The sequence below is a fragment of the Argopecten irradians genome, chromosome 11 (genome assembly GCF_041381155.1).
Source record: "Argopecten irradians isolate NY chromosome 11, Ai_NY, whole genome shotgun sequence".
NCBI classification, from domain to species: Eukaryota; Metazoa; Mollusca; class Bivalvia; order Pectinida; family Pectinidae; genus Argopecten; species Argopecten irradians.
This window is the reverse complement of record NC_091144.1, coordinates 32,347,545-32,369,250: the sequence shown is the minus strand read 5'-3', so window position 1 is coordinate 32,369,250 and position 21,706 is coordinate 32,347,545. Positions and strand designations below refer to the sequence as shown.

Here is a 21,706-nt window from a genome sequence, read left to right as displayed (position 1 = left end):
CTACACAGAGTGACGCACACCTCATCTTCTTATGGGTTATGTTCTCTACCGTCAACTTGTCCATGTTGCTGGCTATCGACACGTCGCTGACCACTCCGAATTTCCGTGAAACAATGTCTTTCTGTTTTGTTTCTTTACAGAAGAAAAGGATTTGTAGTAGTATGATGATACATTCCAGGGATGGATTTTATGGCAGTGATAGTAACCCCTGGAGAGTAAGGTAACGTCAGAGAATTTCGCTCAACAATAATTACGTTACAATCGATACCTGCCCACATAGGAGGGAACCCTTCAGTAAGTAAAGAAGGAAGATATGCTTCTGATCTCATAATTGAACACATGGTTCTGATTTTATCTTTCATCGAGGTGAGTAATTCCATTAATTATTGTTTTGTTCTAACATTTCCATCTTTATGAGTTATTGGTTCCGCCTTCCTAAAGAAAGTTCATGGCGTGTGAAATTAGATTATCCTGTAATGAATGCTATTATAATAGTACGATAATAAGAAAATAAGGGCCCTGTCATCATTGTCCTTTGATGCTTAGACAATTTAGCAATAAAATATGAACTTACACTGAATATTAATTATTGTTATAGCATAAACACAAATCTTTGGGCCCAGTTGTTCATAAGGTGATAGGGTTAATCACAGTTGAACGAAAAATTTTCAAAAATTAAATAATTTCTGATTATTCGAATTTAACAAAATCTTGTAAGATATTTCAGAACTCTTTTTTGACTTACTCGTTGTTAAAAAGTAAAGATGCAAAAACAGGTTTTGCAGAAAATAAGAAATAATGGGAAATAATTCTATGATGTCGGTCAATAGCCAACATGACGTAACATGCATGTGTTAGGGCCCTCTCACATATTGACGTTTTAGTAAGCGTATGCTAACATTATAAGACGCCCCACCGCCGACGGAGCATAAATGATATTCTTCATTTGAACAATAATTGGTGTGTAATCGCGTATATCTATGTCTTATTAACACAAATATTATGATATAAAATAATTTATTTTGCCTTTGGTGCATGCGCAATAACAATAGGGTATAGTGCCACGGATTGTTTTCGGGATGCAATACATTATTTGTTTTTACCTCATCCATCGATTGTTATTGTCAATTAGTTACAACCAGCTGAGGGCTGTCTTGTAAATCAGCATTGGCGATGGAAACTATAAATTATTTATCATAAGTAATCTGTGATCTTGTTCTGTTTTATTTAATCCTCATTAGACGTTAGCAGATCAACCCACGCATTCAGCTAGTTCACGTCCACCTGCGCATGTACGGAAAATAAACCTGTCTAAAGTCACCTTGGTAGCAAACGTAGCAGTGTGTTTCGCCAATCAAGATATTTACCTAACATCGTAACAGACGGTAATCATCAATGTCATGTGTTGCCTTTCAAAGTCGAAGAATCGAAATCAGGATAAGGATTTTTTACTCTTCGAAGGCATGTTGAGATTTCATACATTTTTGAAGGACTTTCGTTCAACGTTGTAAAATGAAGATATTGCACCTGCAGATCAGTATATCAGGGGGAGTAGTGTTGACTTTGTTGTTATTCGCAGCAATAACAGGTTAGCAGGGCACCAAATATTCAAATATATCTGTAGATGTCATTTTTGTTGTTGTTTTTAGCATATTTGTATTGTTGTATTTGAATGATCTTAATCAAGGGAACATCCATATGATTTGGTATCATATAAATATAAATGTTCACTGACTTGTTTTCTTGTTTCTAACAAGATCCAAGAAGGACGAATATATACGATAAGGGGCAGATCGCCTCGAAAATTTGACATTTGTTGTCCAAACGGTTGGAAATACTTCTTTGTCCCATATATACCATTTGAAATAATTCGTATTCTACAGACTTATGTTTGATAGGATCCCGTGTCATCTGGAAAATCCTATTGATATTATTTCTTTGACTTATATACGTTAAGTAAATACTGATTGTTTTAAATGTGTGTTATCCTTGCGAAGGAAATTGTACTTTTGTGATTAAAATTAACTGTTCATAGCTTTATATACATTTTGTAAGTGTTTGTAAGTGCAGGGAACAAATAGGCCATGGGCTAGAAGGGTCCCACATGCACCCCCCCAAACCTCCAAACCAACATTTTTTTAACCCTTATGACCCACTGATCACAAATCAAAATGTTAACATTGCATAAGTTGGGATGAACTTCCGGTTATGACGACATCAATATGGCCGCCATCTCAAATTTCACTAAAAAATGACAAATGGTCATAACATTGACATTTTTCAACCGAAGTAGACAAATGAGGTATCAAAATGACCACAATAGAACACTAAAAACATATCAGGACCAAATAACCAAATATATGTAGTGATTTTTACGCAGGAAGTGAAAAAATAGGATTTTAAGCTCAAAAATGGTAATTTTTTAGAAAAATTTTCATATTTCGCTTGACCCAACAAAAACATTTTCCAACCGCAAATTATTATTTCTAATTAGTTTTTTGTCCACTCATAAATCAGTTTAAACAAAAACAAGAAAAAAAAACAATGTTAACATTGTATAAGTTCCGGTTATGACGTCATCAAGATGGCCGCCAAAAACAAATCATTATTCGTATTCAGTTATTTGATTTCTTATCAATCAATAAATCAATGAAAACACCAACAAAAATTAAAATCTATAGAAATGCAAAAGATAATTATTGTTATACCCTCATAAGGTTTACAAACATCACCAGGTGCGTATAATGGGCATATGCTATTTTTCGAACTCGATATCGCTGACGCTGACCAGCGTCTCAAAAATAATTATTACAGCACAATACCTACTGATAGAGTAACAAATGTAATCTAAGCCTGTGTTTTTGTTTATATCATTTTCCAGAACGTTTGTGTCTTTGAAAATGAGAACATTCATTGTTTATTTCCTATGTATAGCATAGGCAAAATGTTAGATGGTTACTACAGTGTCACATATTTCTTTCACTGGTTCTTAATGATAACCATTATCATTGTACGTGCTTTCTCGCCTTACTGCTCCATCCACTGAAGAGACTCGGCATGTCTGGTAGCTGGTAGTCCAAATTATCAGAATAATCGAGATATCAGTATCAAATTCGTCGAAAGCCATTGCGTTGTCTTCAATGTCGATGAGCTGATGTGACAGTGCATTACCAGTGTTGTTCTAGCCTATCATCTTTCATAACCCATCCTTGGCCAGAGATCATATCAGGAACAATAGGTTCAGAGATGTGGGATCTCCCTCAGATTCTAACATATCGTATATACTGTTCCAGACTTCTTCGGCATAATGGAATTTACACCAGATCCACCTTATTCGAATGGTGGAATTGGTTCTCCTTAGCACATAGCTCCATAATTTGTATGAAGTACCATTCATTAATCTAGTGGACCCTCGTGCGCCCATAAATGGCACAGGTGATATCATCGAGGTCATTAATGAGGCCATTAATGTTAAATGTTTTTCATTGGTCTGACTTTTCTCACTCCCTTGAATGTGCTGGTTGTGTCACATCTGGTGTATGCGTAAAGAGACCACTGAAGACTCTCCAGAAATAAAATTTTCTACAGTGCTTTTCAGACTTGGCAAATAGTGGAACTTCACTGCAGACCTCATTTATGACCTCAAAGAATCAACCTGTGCCATCTATTGTCACTGAAGGTTCACAAGAATGAGGAATTGTGCTTCATACGAAATAAGGAGAACCAGCTCAAACCTTCGCAGAATGTGGATCTGATAGTCTGGAACATCATATACGATATTTGAATCACTAGGTTGGAAACAGGAAGAGCTCCTACAACCCTGACACTGATGTTTCTTATGTTAACTCTGGCCATGGACGATTGACAAGCTATAACCACGATGGCAACCTGGTAATGTCATGTCACATCAGCTCATCAGCTCATCGCTATCGAAGACAAAGAACTAGTGAAAGAAATATGTGACACTGTTAAGTAACCATCTGATATTTCCTGACGTTATACACAGGAAATAACACTGATGTGCTCATTCTAAAAGGCACAAAACGTTTCAGAAAGTGTCATGGTATTTACGGTATGACAGAATTACCTCAGTTTTAATTTGATACCATATAGCTATTAGTTGGCATTTTGCTGTAATAATTCAGTTTGAGACGCTACTAGTGTACAACATTTCGAACATGAAAGTGAATTATTTTGAAGTCCCACTTAGATATTCAGCCAACCTAAAATTCTTTGTTAAGATTTAAATTTTCAATAGCCACTATTATATTCAGGAAATTCTAAGACACCAGGAAACTGTCGTCTCGGCGCAAACGGTGATGCTTTGTAAACCAAATGATGGTATAACAATAATTCTCTTTTGCATTTCTATATATTTTGTTGTTGTTTTTACTGAATGACAATAGATCAAATAACTGATTACGATCAATAATAATTGTTGGGAAACATTTTTGCTGCATTAAGACAAAATATGAAAAATTTGCTGAAAAATTATCATTTTTGAGCTTAAAATCTTATTTTTTCATTTCCTACGTACAAATCGCTAAAGATATTGGATGATTTGGTCCTGATATGTATTTGTTGTTCTATTGTGGTCATTTTGATACCTAATTTGTCTACTTCAGTTGAAAAATGTCAATGTTATGAATATTTTTCATTTTTAATGAAATTCGTGATGGCGGCCATCTTGATAATGTCATAACCGGAACTTATACAATGTTAATATTGTTTTTTTTGCTTGTTTTTGTTTAAACAGATTTATAAGTGGACAAAAAACTAATTAGAAATACTAGTTTGCGGTTGGAAAACGTTTTTGATGCGTCAAGCAAAATATGAAAAATTTACTAAATAATTACCATTTTTGAGCTTAAAATCCTATTTTTTCACTTCCTGCGTAAAAATCACTACATATATTTGCTTATTTGGTCCTGATATGTTTTTAGTGTTCTATTGTGGTCATTTTGATACCTCGTTTGTCTACTTCAGTTGTAAAATGTCAATGTTATGAATATTTGTCATTTTTAGTGAAATTTGAGATGGCGGCCATCTTGATGACGTCATAACCGGAAGTTCATCCCAACTTATGCAATGTTAACATTTTGATTTGTGATCAGTGGGTCATAAGGGTTAAGAAAAATATTGGTTCGGAGGTTTGGGGGAGGGGGGAGGTGCATGTGGGACCCTCCTAGCCCATGGCCTATTTCATACTGTAAATCAACTCTCTTTTGCGGCAAATTTATTTTCGCGATTTCATTTCAAAACAAGCTAGCAAAGTTTATCATTCGCAGAGTAAAAAACTTCATTGATTTAGGGATACAAAACACCTTTTGTTTGATTTGCTTTGGACTAAGAACTATAAGAATATGAACACCATTACACAAATATACTTCAACTTCAATACAGAAAACATATTGAACTTGATATAAATGATGATACAATTGAACGGAAAATGCTGCTCTATAACTAAGAAATGTTAATTCTAATTTAAATTCCACATTTGTAGTGGTTTTTTTTTATATATTTATCTGGTCAAAATTGAAATATTGAATTGCCTATGCGAAAATAGTGTAGTTCAGCAATCTCTCTAAATGCTTTTCTTTAAAGATGCTCCATCGTGGACAAAGGGTATTTTTTCACTTTTAAAAACAGGAGCAAACGATTTAGTATTTTTTCAGTTACAAAAGTTACTTGCTTTTCACCATTACCACCATTGGAAAGTTTGAGCTTCTAATTTTACTTCAAATTAAAAATATAAAAAATAATTAATTGCATCCCAAAAAATTGCGTGGCACTATATATCCTATATGGAATGAAGTACTAATTGCACATGCACCAAAGGCAAAATAAATGATTTTATAATATTTTTTTGTGTTAATAAGACATATACAGTGTATATATACACGATTAAACACTAATTATTGTTCAAATGATGAATATCATTTATGCTCTGTCGGCGGTGGAGCATCTTTAAATGTTATCATACGCTTACTAAAACGTCAATATGTGATAGGGCCCTAACACAAGCATGTTACATCATGTTAGCTATCGACCGACATCATAGAATTATTTCCCATATTTCTTATTTTCTGCAAATGTTGTTTTTCTATCTTTACTAAATTCAACAAGTAAGTAAAGAACAGAATTCTGAAATATCTAAGATTTTGTAAAATTCGAATAATCAGAAATTATTTAATTTTTGAAAATTTTTCGTTCAATTGTGATTAACCCTATCACCTTATGAACAACTGGGCCCTGAAGATTTGTGTTTATGCTGGACCCATAATTAATATTCAGTGTAAGTTCATGTTTTATTGCTAAATCGTCTACTTGTCATAGGACAATGATGACAGGGCCCTTATCTTCCTATTATCGTACTATTATAATAGCATTCATTACAGGATAATCTCATTTCACACGCCATGAACTTTCTTGAACCTTCTTAAAGAAGGCGGAACCCATTACTCATAAAGAACGAAATGTTAGAACAAAACAATAATTAGTGGAATTACTCACCTTGATGAATGATTAAATTAGAACCATGTTTTCAATCATGAGATCAGAAGCATTTCTTCCTTTTTTTCTTATTGGAGAGTTTCCTTCTTTGTGGGCAGGTATCGATTTTAACGTAATTATTGTTGAGCGAAATTCTCTGACGTTACCTTACTCTCCAGGGGTTACTATCACAGCCACGATATCCATCCCTGGACTGTATCATACTACTACAAATCCTTTTCTTCTGTTTAGAAACAAAACAAGAAGACATTGTTTCACGGAAATTCGGAGTGGTCAGCGACGTATCGATAGCCAGCAACATGGACACATTGACAGAAGAGAAAACTTCCCGTACGAAGATGAGGTGTGCGTCACTCTGTGTAGAACTCGGATGTAATTGTACGTCATACGTCTATGACAGCTCCGCTAAAACATGTTACATGTTTAACAAGGCTCTTATCTCCGGGAATGGTGACAAAGTAGCATACAACAAACTTACAGGTACGTTTCGTTTAGTTTCGTTTGATTGTCTTTACTGAAAACGTCCTGTACGCGTGTTGTGAATATGCATGATTTTGTGAATTACTATTTTTCCATGAACATCAAACTATTGTAGAATTAGAAACTCAATTCTTCATGTTTGAAAACATGTTTTATGTAATGATTACTAAATTTTGCGATTTTTTTGAGGAAATTAGGTTTCGGCGATTTCAAATTTAATGGAAATACATGTATCTTTGAATTTATTTGTGCAAAAAATGTGAAAGACCAACTCGCTGAGATAATCTTTCACTTATTAACCAAGAAATTTACTTTGCGTTTACATATTTTGCTTATTTGGAAATGTGATATATGTTTTTAAGCAATATTCTTTTTCAATTTACCTCAGTTACACCGTTTTATAAATTAAACAACTGTAAGTAAATTACATTGCCTTTAAAACCTATGAAGATACCCATTGAAATTTGAGAATCTAGCCATTTTGTAAAAAACGAATAATCAGATGCTTTAACAATTATTTTAAAATTTTTTTCGTTCAATTGTCATATAATTGTTGAAACAATAAAATATTAACCTTTTCTTTTCCTAAATAATACATAATGAAGATTTTAGTCTGGTGTATTTGATTGCATGGACTAAAAATTTCAACATAAATCAATATTCAGTGTATTGACCCCAAAGCCTATTTCATGTTCTCAAGCAATATGAAAATTTTATTTCATCCAATTATACCTAGCTATTGTTTGATGTTCTATTTAATTAACTTGGCATAAGTACATTTGATGCCTGTACCTCCCCTCCTAATAGGGCCCTTATTGTCGGAGGAACCAGATATGCGTACTAATGGGGGAGGCTTAAATACGCGCATTCCTAACGTTGGGCAGGAGAAATCAACATGGAATGTTTACTTTCAATAAAAACAAAATCAAACTTGAACTTTGATATAGACCTAAAATGATTTGAATGGAATATTAAACGGTTCCACAAATTTTGACAAGATAAATTGGGAAATAAGCAAAAGTTAATCGAAATGTTAAATTACCACAAAAGATTTGTTAGTCGAATAATTAGTGGAATTACTCAAAACCTTGAAATATTGAAATTTACAAATTAAAACCAATATATTAATTAATCATACAATTTGATCAGAATATCATTTTTTTTTCTTTGCTTTTTTTCTCCAATTATTGAATTGTTTCACTTGTTAGAAACATCAGGCAAACGACTTTTACTTTAATTATTTTTCAGTTACGAAATTGTTACATTCTTTGACGTTACCATTAAACTAAATCTCCAGGAAATGTTTACTTCTGAGATAATCTTTCACTAATTAACCTACAAATCCTTTTCTTTGATTTTTTTAAACAAAACAAGAATGACATTGTTTCAGGATGGTAATCATCATTAATCGGAATGGTCATTACTAATTGTGCATGTAGACCAAAAGGCAAAATAAATGGATTTTCACGAATTTTGGGTGTTACATAAGAAGATACAGTGTATATATAAAACACGATTAAACACAATTGTGTTGCCAAAATGTAATTCATTGATATTGCTCTGTCGGCCTAAAGGAGCATTTTTAAGTAATTGTTGACAATTGACTCTAAATCTTTTATGTTCTGTAAAGCTAAGCCAAAATAATAATTTGACATTAATAGTATTGTTCTACATTTCTTTGAAACATATGACATAATATTGACATATTCCACGTCATTATTTGGTATTTTAATGTTATCAGTTGTAATTACAAATCGTTGATCAATTACGAGTTAAGCAGGTTACAATATGTAAATTGTACCCATTTTTTGGTGATGTTCCCGGGTAAACAAAGAACTAAATTAACCTTTCGGATGTAAACCAAAGATAAAATTTTTTTAGCAATTCAATTTGATGGACATAAAAACCACTGTAATTAGGAATTGGTTTTGTCAGAATTGTGGGATAAACCACAAGCTATTTAGACAATCTTTATATTACTAAATATTTCAAGGACATTGTGCATACAAGTTGTTTTAAAACACAAACGTTTAAAATTCCCAAACAAAGCGAAATGATACATTGCATTTTGACACATGAAAGGCTTTTCGCACATTCACAAAAAAAATGAACGTCTCCTTTATTTTGATAACATAACTGGGAATACATCGCTTTTTTGCCGTGTATATTTTAATTACCCTCTTGACTGAATTACCTTTAAATGTCATTCATACCTAATTTTGTCAATATCATGTGTTTAGGGCCCTAATACATGACATTATTTAGCTATCGACCGACAAAGTTTCATTTTAATCCAAACCTTTTAAGTACTAATTTTCTGCAAAGTTGTTTTTCAACTTAGTAAATTTAAACAAAGTAATGTATTTATGAAATTCAAGATTTATGCTGTAAAATTATCAAAATTATTAACGGAGGAAATTTTTGAAAATTTTTCGTTTCATTGTGATTAACCCTGAATCGAATTGAAAAATTACAAATTGAAATTTGGTGTAACCGGATAAAGACCCATAATTACATTACAGTGGAATGTTTCATGTTTTATTTCTAAAAAAAATTCTACTTGTCATTACAAATGAAATATATCTTTATAAGGCTGTAATTATTATATTTTTCAAATTGTTTACTGTATGAAGTAGTGAACAATTTTTTTAATCTAATTTATATCTGCTCAACAAATAGCTTAATTCACTAAATTTAAAAATGGATGAACACTTATCTAAATACATCAGATTAAAAATGAAAGAAACGCAATAACATGTTTGAATTATAAAAATGTAAAAAAGGTTTACATTACCGATAAATGTTCCTAATAGATCTGACACAAGTTTTTTCAATATACAATTAAAAGTTAATGTTAAAACTTAGTGAATTCAACTGATACGAAGATAAATACATTTAGAAACCATTTCTTACAATTTTGTGAATTACTATTTTTCCATGAACATCAAACTATTGTAGAAACAGAAACTCAATTCTTCATGTTTGAAAACATGTTTTATGTAATGATTACTAAATTTTGGCGATTTTTTTTGAGGAAATTAGGTTTCGGCGATTTCAAATTTAATGGAAATACATGTATCTTTGAATTTATTTGTGCAAAAAATGTGAAAGACCAACTCGCTGAGATAATCTTTCACTTATTAACCTACTAAATAGCAAGATTCTCGAAAGAAATCGCAGGCGTAAGAAAGTTGCTTAACGATATAATGTAATATGTGTAAATTTTGATGTGTACACAGATACCTTCGTAAGAAAAGGTGAAGATGAAAGTGTACACACTCATCGTACTAGTTATCGAAATAATAACGGGTTGTAAACAAAGATTTTAAGATAATTTATGTTGTTTTCTTTATGATAAATGAACATTTTTGTAAGTTATTTTGTAACAGAATGTGCTACACCTAGACACATATCGAACGCCACATTACAACAGTATACTGGCTGTAACGCTGAGTACGAATGTGACTTCGGCTACAAGACCTCCCCGCCGGATGCACCAAACGAGATCACGTGTCAATCAGACGAGACTTGGGCACCGATCAATTACGCATGCGTTCTCATACGTAAGCAAAACCAAAATTGCTTGATAATGAGAAATGTGAATATGCCATTATTGTAAGCAATATGTCTTTTTCAAAAGAACAAATCTCTACAGTGTATGAATTATAATCATCTGATAACAACTTAAGTCTTGTACACATTGCCTTTTGAAGCAATGACCGAAATCAAAGAGGCCATTTGTAAATCTTTTGAAAGAAAACTATCTATGCTTAATTATATAAGTAGAGAACTGTTTTAAAACCCAGGTTTTTAATTGGGTTTTATTCTCATTGTACCTGTCGATAATAAATCAATGTTGTATTTAGTTTTAATCAATTAAGTATCTGTTTGAGTTTGAATTTAGTTTTTAACTAAGATTCTGTCAGTTTCTTTTTTTTTCGAAAATACACATATAATATCTATTTGTAATCATATTTGATTATTTTTGCAGCGGCAAACAAAACTTAACAACTAAAATTTCAGACATGTTTTTATTTGTTATTGATCAACAGCCTATTCTCATTTTTTCTGGGTTAGGGTAAAACTTGTTCTCAAAATATCCAAAAAAATATGTCAGAAAAGAACGTGTCATCCATTGTCGAATATACCTCTGTGGTATTCTTTGATGATCTATTTAATTAATTTAGTTGATAAGGTTTTCTGGTACCATTTGTAGCCTGTACCTCCCCTCCTCCACTCTCGAATGGAATCCCCCATGTGACGTCACTATCTGTCGGAGGAACCACGACGTATGCGTTCGACACCCACTACATCAATACTGGGGGAGGCTTAAACACGCGCACCTGTGTCCTAGGCGGCACGTGGGCAGGAGAAATCAACATGGAATGTAAGTATACATTTTTCTCAGTTAATAAACATGAAAATATATATCAGAGGTGCAATTGTAACGACCTAAAAATCAACTATATTTCGGGACAATCGGAATATAACGTAAAGGTTCCATCCACAAATTTTGACAGGTAATAAATAGGGAATTAGCAGTAGTACATATCTATGAATTTAAAATTACCAATGTCACAAAAGACGTTTTACTATCGATTTATCTGGTACTGTCAACAACTTACTTTGCGTTAATACGATTAGAATTTAAAAACAAAGGTATTCAATAATATTAATTAATAATACATATTTTATAACTTTCGAAATGTGAAATCGTTTACACTTGTGTAAACTCAGTCGGCTTTCGCGCAAGAATACATACACTGGAACACTGACTTCCTCAAGTAGTGTTAATGCGCATCAGATTTGGCCCATACTGTTTCTGTATTTTTGATTCTTCAATTAAACAAGTTCAATGTAATAAATATCTTAAATTATATTTCAGAAACTAAAATATTTGAGAAATATTGCAACAATGGAATAAATAATTGTTTTATTGTGGAACTATATTTTGTGTACTTTTTGTACCAAATTGGAGCCAGCTGTTCCTGGATTCATGCTGGACAACCTACATAATTATTGTGAAACGTGGAATCTAACTGTGATTGTAGAAAAAACAAAAATAATGGTTTTTAGAAAAAAGTGGCAAGTTACATAAAGAGGATTGCAGAAAGTATCGAATGATAAGATACTGGTTGAAAATTATAAATTCTAATAACTGTATTTGAAAAACTGCCTATAATGTTTCATTGAATTTACCAAAAACGAACAATGTATTTAATTGGGTAGAATTTGTTAAAGATATATTGTACAGTCATGGTTTTGGTGATTTTTGGGTAAACCAGCATAAAGTTGTTCCTTCAAATATTTTACCAATAATCAAACAAAGAATTAATGATATAGCTTTTCAAGAGTTGTAATTTATATTAGAAAACTCTTCTAAATGCTATTTATATCGTCACCTGGAGAATCAAGTTGTTTTACAAACTTATTTGAAAAAGTATATCCCAAACAAAAAATCGCATTGTATTGACAAAAATAAGGTTATCGGCACATAACTTGTGTATTGAATCTGGACGTCTTTTCAAATTTAGATAGAAGCGAGCGTGTTTGTAAGTTTTGTTACCCTCATCGTGATATTGAGGACGAATATCATTTTATTCTAATTTGTCCAATTTACCAAGATATTAGAAAGAAATTTATGAAAAAGACATTATTGAGAAAAACCATCTGTATTTAAATTAACCAAACTTTTGAGTACTGCAAATATAAAAGAATTAAATCTACTTAGTAAGTATATTTATAATGCAACTATTTTGAGAAATTCATTAATGTAATGCTTTGTCCATTCTAAACATATCCTGTATGTATGCTAATTGAATTTTTATATTATTCTTTGTAAAAAGCAAATAAGTTGAAAAACAGATAAAGAATTTGAATTTGATTCGATCAATTAACCGGCTGGTACATCAATCGTATATCGTTGAAAATACACAGTGTTATTTAATCGGAAAATTAAATTTAAAAGAAATAGTTGGTTGAAATGTAAATGTAAGGAATGATTATTATTTTCTGTTATTTACTGGTGTGTAAACCGCATTTGTTGGACAGACATTTAAAATATCTGTCCAACAAATGCAGTTTACACACCAGTAAACAACAACAAAAAATGAAAAATATTCTTTAAATATATTTGAACGTGATTAAAATGATGAAGATAAAAAAAGTAAGAATAGCGAAACTATTTAAACGTTGTCCTCTCAGATATAAGTTTTCCTACTAGTACTTTGTGATATTTGTTAAGAGAACGTTTCTATAATCCAACTAATTTTCTCGAATTAATTCCCGTTTTTTATCTAACGGCTTTACACGTTATCTTACACGTATTACGCAATTTCTGATCGCCTGAGATGTACGCAAGCTCAAATTGCGCGCGAAAATAATGAGCAGTTATTGACAGTTCAGCAAAAAGAAAACACATGACATCGTCTTAAAGGCCCAATATACGTTTCAGTTATTTGTTTTGTAATCACAAACATACAATGATCGAACATTGAACCAATGTCCCAGAATAAAGATAAAAGACGTGTATTACGACATTATTGCATGCAGATACACCTATGATATCGAACGGTCAAATATTGCCTTGTAAACATACCTGCCATCTTGAAACAGTCGTCATTGCAAACCAACAATTACCAAAACGTTTCGTATATATGCCTCAATTTTTTTTACAGCCGATAGCATGTTTGTTTGTTGGCCCCATGGGAATGTTGTATGGGCACCAACTTCAATAGTCGTGCACGAGCACGTCTTCCCACTGCCTGTGACCGTATATACGGCTGATAATGTGTATAAGATGTGTTATTTGACCCGGGGATCCAATTTCTGACCTGGAGCTCAGGGCTCGTTCCCCTAGTTAGTATAATGCTTCAGATGAATTATAAAAGTGTCAAATTCTTATTTTTTACTTCTTATGCATCGGAGATAAAAGTTTATAAATTAGAGCGCAACTGAAGATTTGGCATAAGTAAAACAAATTATTATAGACAATTAAACTCTCAGATTATTTACTTGAAAACTCCGAAAAATTATAGTTATTCCAAAGAATTAAAAAAACCACCTTAATTTAATTTCGCTGCATCCGTCAAAACAAGGTGATGTTTGAATAACGAATAAACGTCTTAATTTACATAAACCGGCCAAAAGTAAAGTTAGACAGTTATTCGTTATTCGAATCATTTGCTGCCTTAAAAAAGCCTATAACTGATCAGAAATATTACAACTTGTTTGAATTAATTTCACTGTTAAGTTATCAGAAATGAGTAAGATATGTTCTCATTTTAGAAACCAAGAACACAAACAATTAAACAATTAAGCTGTGTATTCACACTTATAAAATAGCTTTAGTACAACTGAACTAAACAGTATTTTAATGAATTTCAAATGCGAATTGTGATTGGTGGCGATTTTGGTCTGCTTGACGGCTTGTCATTGTCCCAATGTTGACATCATCATGATCATATAGCATTTGTGATATAGGGAAATTTAAATTGTCAAATTCATACATAGTCATTTATATATAACTTTCTATTTTGTTTTTGATTCTTATGAAAAATTTGTTTGCTAAATGATTTTGTATTTGTGGATAAAGGTACCCTTAAGCCATGCGAATCGCCGATCGCCATTACTAATGGAAATGTTGATGCATCATCTCTCTCCGTGGGGAGTGTCGCAACCTTCACGTGTGATTCCACCTTCATCAATACTGGAGGAGACAGCAGTACTCTAACTTGTATACTGGGGGGCACGTGGTCGGGAACCATCGCTATGGTCTGTAAGTAAAAGATACTTGAAGTTTGGCCAACAAAATGTTTATTGTAAAAAACTTCTTTTGTAGTCACTTCGCCCTCTTCTTCGTCTTCTTTCATTGAAATGGTTTATTCTATTCATCCGAAAGTTCCAAGGATTTGACATTTGATTAATGGCTATACATTGTACTAAGACAGAAGATCTACAAGTTGTTTTTTTAAATAAATGACATTGACCTAAAAGAATGATCATTGATTGTATATAAATAGGACATACTCTGCCAATCGTTTTCCCAATTCAATTACGAAATAATAGAATATTTTCGAGCCTGATAGAACAAACGTCACTTTAATTTGGATTTATAAGTATATGAATGGTAACTCTTGATGCTGTTATATTATAGTATATATTTGTTCGCGCAGGTTCACCTACAAGAACGTACCATTTTGTTATGAGTGTCAAACATACTATCGCTTCTGATCAGGTTTACATGATTGTCTATGGACAAGAGGGATTTTTTGAATTCACATTCCCATCTTCTGTGCCTCTACATATGGTTGGTGAGACTGTTTATGAGGTAATTTGTAAGGTTTGTGTACTCATTCCATGATTAATTGATACCAATTTTCTGTTTTTGTTTTAATATTAAACTTGAAGACATTGGAAAATCGTCTTAAGGATGTACTCCTCTGAGAAGTCAAAATTTTCTTGTATTAAACTTTTTTTCTCATATAGAGTTTTGGAAAAATGAGTTCATACCATAAAAGAAAATGGAAGAAATAACATATGTCCGTGTGGTCGTTTTTGAGCTATTGTCACTCAAAGATACCTTGTTGACAAAATACTGGATTTTATGGGAATTTTGGCGTTTTGACCACATACACAAGAGATTAAAGCCATAATTCCCTCATGAGGTGTTTGATATGTATGGATGTTTGTAAAATTTATTTCACAGTTGTCTTCTTTAAAACTATACCAGTTTTGATTAATTAGACTCATATTTTTTCACAGAATAACAACATATGCTACCCCTACCCCTTAATTTTGAGCTACAAAATGCACCATTTTCAGGCATTTTTGCCAAATTTAACCGTTTATTAGAAAAAGTTCTTGTATTAAAGTTTTGTTATTATTTTGCATATCAATAGGGAAAGGGTTGTTCTTTCTAAAACCAGGCAAAAAAAATGGGGGTCCGTGTGCTTACTTTTTTGCCCCATTTGAATATTTGTTGTTTTTCAATATTTTAGAGTAAAAAATAAAAGTACTCAAAATACCATTAAATGTAAAAATAAAATGACAAAAGTGTATTATTTCACGCATTAATGCTCATTATTTTAATTACCACGAACCTAGTAAAGATTTACAGCAAAAATTAGCTAGATACAGCCAAAAAATGCTGGCGCAGTGATGATTTAAGTAAAAACAATTTCAGTAAAAAATGGTAAAACTGTGGCTCTACTCAAAGCGAAAAAAGACACAATTTCAAAATGGCCGCCAAATTGGCCATTTCTTTAAATCCCTGTATAAAAAAATCTACTGAGAATAGAAATATAATTTCTTGACAAAATTTGCAACTGGCAACTTGCTACAGATATTGATAAATTGTATTTGAAAATCTCATAACGTCTTTGTTTTTTGTCGAAACGAGACTTCAACGGGACTGAAACCTCAGAAGAATACATCCTTAAGAATGTAATCTCATGGTAAGGGAGACACTTATGGATTTTTCTCATAGATATTTACATCTATAGTTATGAGCGTGCCCCAAGCTCTTCAAGCATTTGAATCACTGTGATTTGATTAATATCTTTTTCTGAAGTTTGAAATTATGAATAAATTATTTCGTTAGTTTTAAAAATAACAATATGAATAATCCCACCACTCTTATGTTGCTATTTTAAAGTTATATGTGCCGTATTTTTCATACTCACGAATCAAGATGAGCTTTTTATATGTTATTTATTACCAAACGTTACCAACATTTTGAGAATTACAGTATTTTCAAATCTTACGTTTTAATTTTACGAATACATATAAGAGATGAAAATGATTTTTGGCAGTACTGCCAAAAATCATTATATGTACATCTATAGTGAAGTGAAATGAGTACATACGGTCGGACCATAAAGCCAAATCGTGGTCTACAATTTCATTTAGCATTTTTATAATGTTATTAGTCATTGTAAAGTGATATCTGCAGGTATGTTTCCATTAAAACATATATAAGGCATAAAAACCAACGATTTTAAATTACTTAAATTATGTGTTGCAACTAACGTTAGTCAGACATCTGGAACCATTTGAATGATTTTCACGACTTAATTCATCAAACCTTACGGTTTTCAATAGATTAATGAAGAAAAAACAACAAGTCAAAATTTTCGTCCAGTTACGGCACATATAACTTTAAGTTAAATATATATTGGTTTAACATTGTTATTCATTTTAAAACTAGAATATTAACATTTAGGCTATATTGTAACAGGAAAACTTACATAAAATGTGTATCCCCAGATGGGGATAGACTATGAACGCCCATCTGGTCACATGGGCGTTCATAGCCTAATATACTCTTATCCGGTGTACATTGAATGCACAACACTATAAGTAGAACGGACATAAAAGCGGATATCCATGCAGATATATGACTGAAGAAATTCGATCCATTAGGGAATTGTAAGATCCACCTCATATGGCGGAATATATTGGAATATTATCTATAACGGATTCTTATCATTTCAGGAAACATTTCTCGATGTTGGAGATTTGACAAAACTGACCATTGGTTTTATAAAAGAGGAAATATATGACATGTTCATATTAAATTCGGTATGAGTATTATCTTGATATATTTGTCCCGGTGTCCTTTTGTTTTCAACGATTCCTGTTCAATGCCGTCTTTGCAGATTACAGAGTTGTCTCCTTTGCGGGTAGGTATCCATTGTGACGTCATTATTTTGTGAGCGAAATTCAAGTCGCTTTCCTTGAAAAATATGACGTAACGCTTGCAAACACATGACGTCACACATGACAATCAATACCTACCCGCAGATAACTCTGTAATATGCAAGTACAGAATACAATATATATATCAGTGTTGACCAATTGGATTTCATCATTTGAAATCGTGTTCCGATCTACCGAATAGTTGAATGGATTCCTCTTTATATGTATTATGATATATTATGTAATATGTATTATTGAATATATAACTTTTAAATATTTTAAAGATGCTACATCGCTGACGAATGTCAATTTCACTGTCAAAAACAGGTGCAGTTAGTTAGTTAACAAAAGTTACTAATTTATACCGCTACGACCATTGCAAAAATTGATCTTCATTTAACTTTCAGGTAAAAATATCAAAAACAATAAATTGCGTCTCGAAAATGTCCATAACACTATGCCCTATATGAAATGTAGCATCAACCAAAATCAGTACAGGTTATTTCCATATTGTTTCTATGTTAGTTAGTTATGAGTTAATACCAAATGTTGTTCCAATGACGAGCCACGGTTTATTATGCTCTGTCGGCGGTGGAACATCTTTAAGACTTGATTGAATGGATTAATTTGTATATGCATTTTTGTGCTAATAAGACACATGTAAACACTATTATTTATTGATCAAATGGTGGGTATCGTTTATGATCCGTCGGCGGTGGAACATCTTCTAGTGATTTGTTTTGTTAACTGTCTATGGCACAACTTTTAAACGCCCTCTATGATTGCCACAACCTTAACATAGCACAAAGGGATTATGTTCAAATTCCATTATATAGCAGTCTGGACTTACATTAAAATGCTCCACCGCCGACAGGACATAATTAATATTTTTCATTTGGACAATAATTGCAGTTAATCTTGCATATATGATATATATCTGTATATTACCTTTCGTCGACGGTGTATCATCATAGGATCGGTGTTTTTTTTGCTTAATTGTCTAATAAACACAAAAAATCATATCAAATCATTTGTTTTACTTTCGTTGTCTCTGCAATCGGTACCTCATTCGGGATGTCATTAAATATTTGAAATACTTTGAAATTGAAGTAAAATACGATATTTCAACGTGGGAATAGCAAGGAATAATATTAATTTATCTGTTCCTCTGATTAATACATAAACACTATCATTCTTCTTTAACAAAGACAATGATAAAATGAAGGGTCTGGTTTTTTTTTTATAATTTGTAGATGATGATCAGCGTAGAAGGGTTAACCTATGCCCTCGGCGAGCTTCTGAGCCACAAAAGTGATCGCCAACGTGAAGAGTTTACTAGTCGTTTATTGTGAGTACAAAATATCACACCAATTTATGTCTCATTGTGTAATTACATTATCATTAAAATCTTTCAAAGGTAAAAATATTCGTATTTTGAATACCGAACTACTTTCATAAGCTTCGATGTACATTTTGTATATACATGTCGATGATATATAAGTAACTTCATAAGTAATTTTATCTCCCGTTAGTCTTATTCATTTATCATGATAAAAATTCTGTTTAAAGTTATATAGTCTATGACTTGATCTCTTATGGTAATAGACAAAAAAAACTTTTCAAGTGTTCTACAGATTTTTCTCTGCCCCTTTTTTAAACTTTGAAATTTACCGACTTTTTAATTTTCGTATTCTCAACGTATATTAGATAATTAAATTTAGATATTTACTTTCCCGTGTGCACCTTTAAAATAGCTCGGAGTATACCAAGCTGTTCCGATCTATTCCAATCTGTACATGAATTACCGAAGTTGATCACGTGATAAGACAACACAACATCTATCATAGAGAGAAAACGCACCCGACTTGATTTTGTGTGTGTCCTTTTTTGCATTTTTATTTTCTTAATATTTGGTTTCTGTTGTAATATGATTTAAAAAGATAAGAAACAAGTGTTTTTGATAGGTTGAATGAATGCTTTTTATGATTGTTATATATAACGTAAATAACCTTTTATTGATTTCTTTGTAGACAAATAAATTAAACATTCAACTCAGCAAAACTGACAGTTACATCATATCTACAAGAAATTGGAAATGGACATTTTCATCATATTTACTAGTCACATGAAATGGACAGTTACGTCATACATGTATCAACTAATAATTGGGAATGGACAGTTACATCATATCTACTTATCTTTGAAATGGAGAGTTACATCATATCTACTAGTCACATGAAATGGACAGTTACGTCATACATGAATCTACTAATAATTGGGAATGGACAGTTACATCAAATCTACTATTCATTTAACATGGACAGGTTACATCATATCTACTAGTCACATAAAATGGACAGTTACGTCATACATGTATCTGCTAATAATTGGGAATGGATAGTTACAATCTTTCTACTTATCTTGAAATGGAAGTACATTTTCATCATATCTACTAGTCACATGAAAATGGACAGTTACGTCATACATGTATCTACTAATAATTGGGAATGGACAGTTACATCAATCTACTATTTCTTTGAAATGGAGAGTTACATCATTTTACTAATTATTGGAAATGGACAGTTACATACATGTATCTACTAATCGTTGGATATGGATAGTTACATCATATCTACTTAAATTTGAAATGGACAGTTTTCATCATATCTACTAGTCACATGAAAATGGACAGTTACGTCATACATGTATCTACTAATAATTGGGAATGGATAGTTACATCATATCTACTTATCTTTGAAATGGAGAGTTATATCACATCATTTTTTACTGAAATAGTAGTTACGTCATATCTACTTATTGAAATGGACAGTTACGTCATACACGAATCTACTAATAATTGGGATATGGACAGTTACATCATATCTACTTATCTTTGAAATGGAGAGTTACATCATATCTACTAGTCACATAAAATGGACAGTTACGTCATACATGAAACTACTAATAATTGGGAAATGGATAGTTACATCATATCTACTAGAAATTGGAAATGGACATTTTCATTATATTTTACTAGTCACATTGAAAATGGACAGTTACGTCAAATCTACAAATTGTTGATATGGATAGTTACATCATATCTACTTATCTTTGATATAGTAGGTTATATCACATCTACTAATCACTGAAAGTTGTTACGTCATATCTACTTATTGGAAATGGACTGTTACATCATATCTACTATCATTTGAAATTGACAGTAATATCATTTTTACTAATCATTGGAAATGGACAGTTACATCTTATCAACTTATCTTTAAAATGTACTGTTACATCATATCTACTTACTTTGAAATGCACAGTTACATCAAATCTACAATTGTTGATAAATGGACAGTTACATCATATCATGTATCTACTCTTTGAAATGGAGAGTTATATCATATCTACTTATCACTGAAATAGTAGTTAGTTACGTCATATTTACTTATTGAAAATGGACAGTTACGTCATACATGAATCTACTAATAATTGGGAATGGACAGTTACATCATATCTACTTATCTTTGAAATGGAGAGTTACATCATATCTACTAGTCACATGAAATGGACAGTTACGTCATACATGAATCTACTAATAATTGGGAATGGATAGTTACATCATATCTACTAGAAATTGGAAATGGACATTTTCATTATATCTACTAGTCACATAAAATGGACAGTTACGTCATACATGAATCTACTAATAATTGGGAATGGACAGTTACATCAAATCTACTATTCATTTAACATGGATGATTACATCATTTTTACTAATCATTGGAAATGGACAGTTACATCTTATCAACTTATCTTTAAAATGTACTGTTACATCATATCTACTTACGTTGAAATGGACAGTTACATCAAATCTACAAATCGTTGATATGGATAGTTACATCATATCTACTTATCTTTGAAATGGAGAGTTATATCACATCTACTAATCACTGAAATAGTAGTTACGTCATATTTACTTATTGGAAATGGACTGTTACATCATATCTACTAT

At 31.9% G+C, this 21,706-nt stretch overlaps 1 protein-coding gene across 1 annotated transcript; it reads left to right on the top strand.

The window, feature by feature from the left end:
* The first annotated feature begins 226 nt into the window (after positions 1 to 226).
* LOC138335333 (protein lev-9-like) lies at positions 227 to 20,006 on the top strand. Its single transcript, XM_069284369.1, has 10 exons — positions 227 to 366; positions 1,242 to 1,385; positions 6,745 to 6,993; positions 10,383 to 10,556; positions 11,210 to 11,380; positions 14,588 to 14,770; positions 15,168 to 15,322; positions 17,488 to 17,574; positions 18,945 to 19,039; positions 19,722 to 20,006. Exons 3-10 carry the CDS (start codon positions 6,813 to 6,815, stop codon positions 19,732 to 19,734), a joined length of 1,059 nt encoding a protein of 352 aa, XP_069140470.1. The 5' UTR covers positions 227 to 366; positions 1,242 to 1,385; positions 6,745 to 6,812; the 3' UTR covers positions 19,735 to 20,006.
* Positions 20,007 to 21,706: the final 1,700 nt, after the last annotated feature.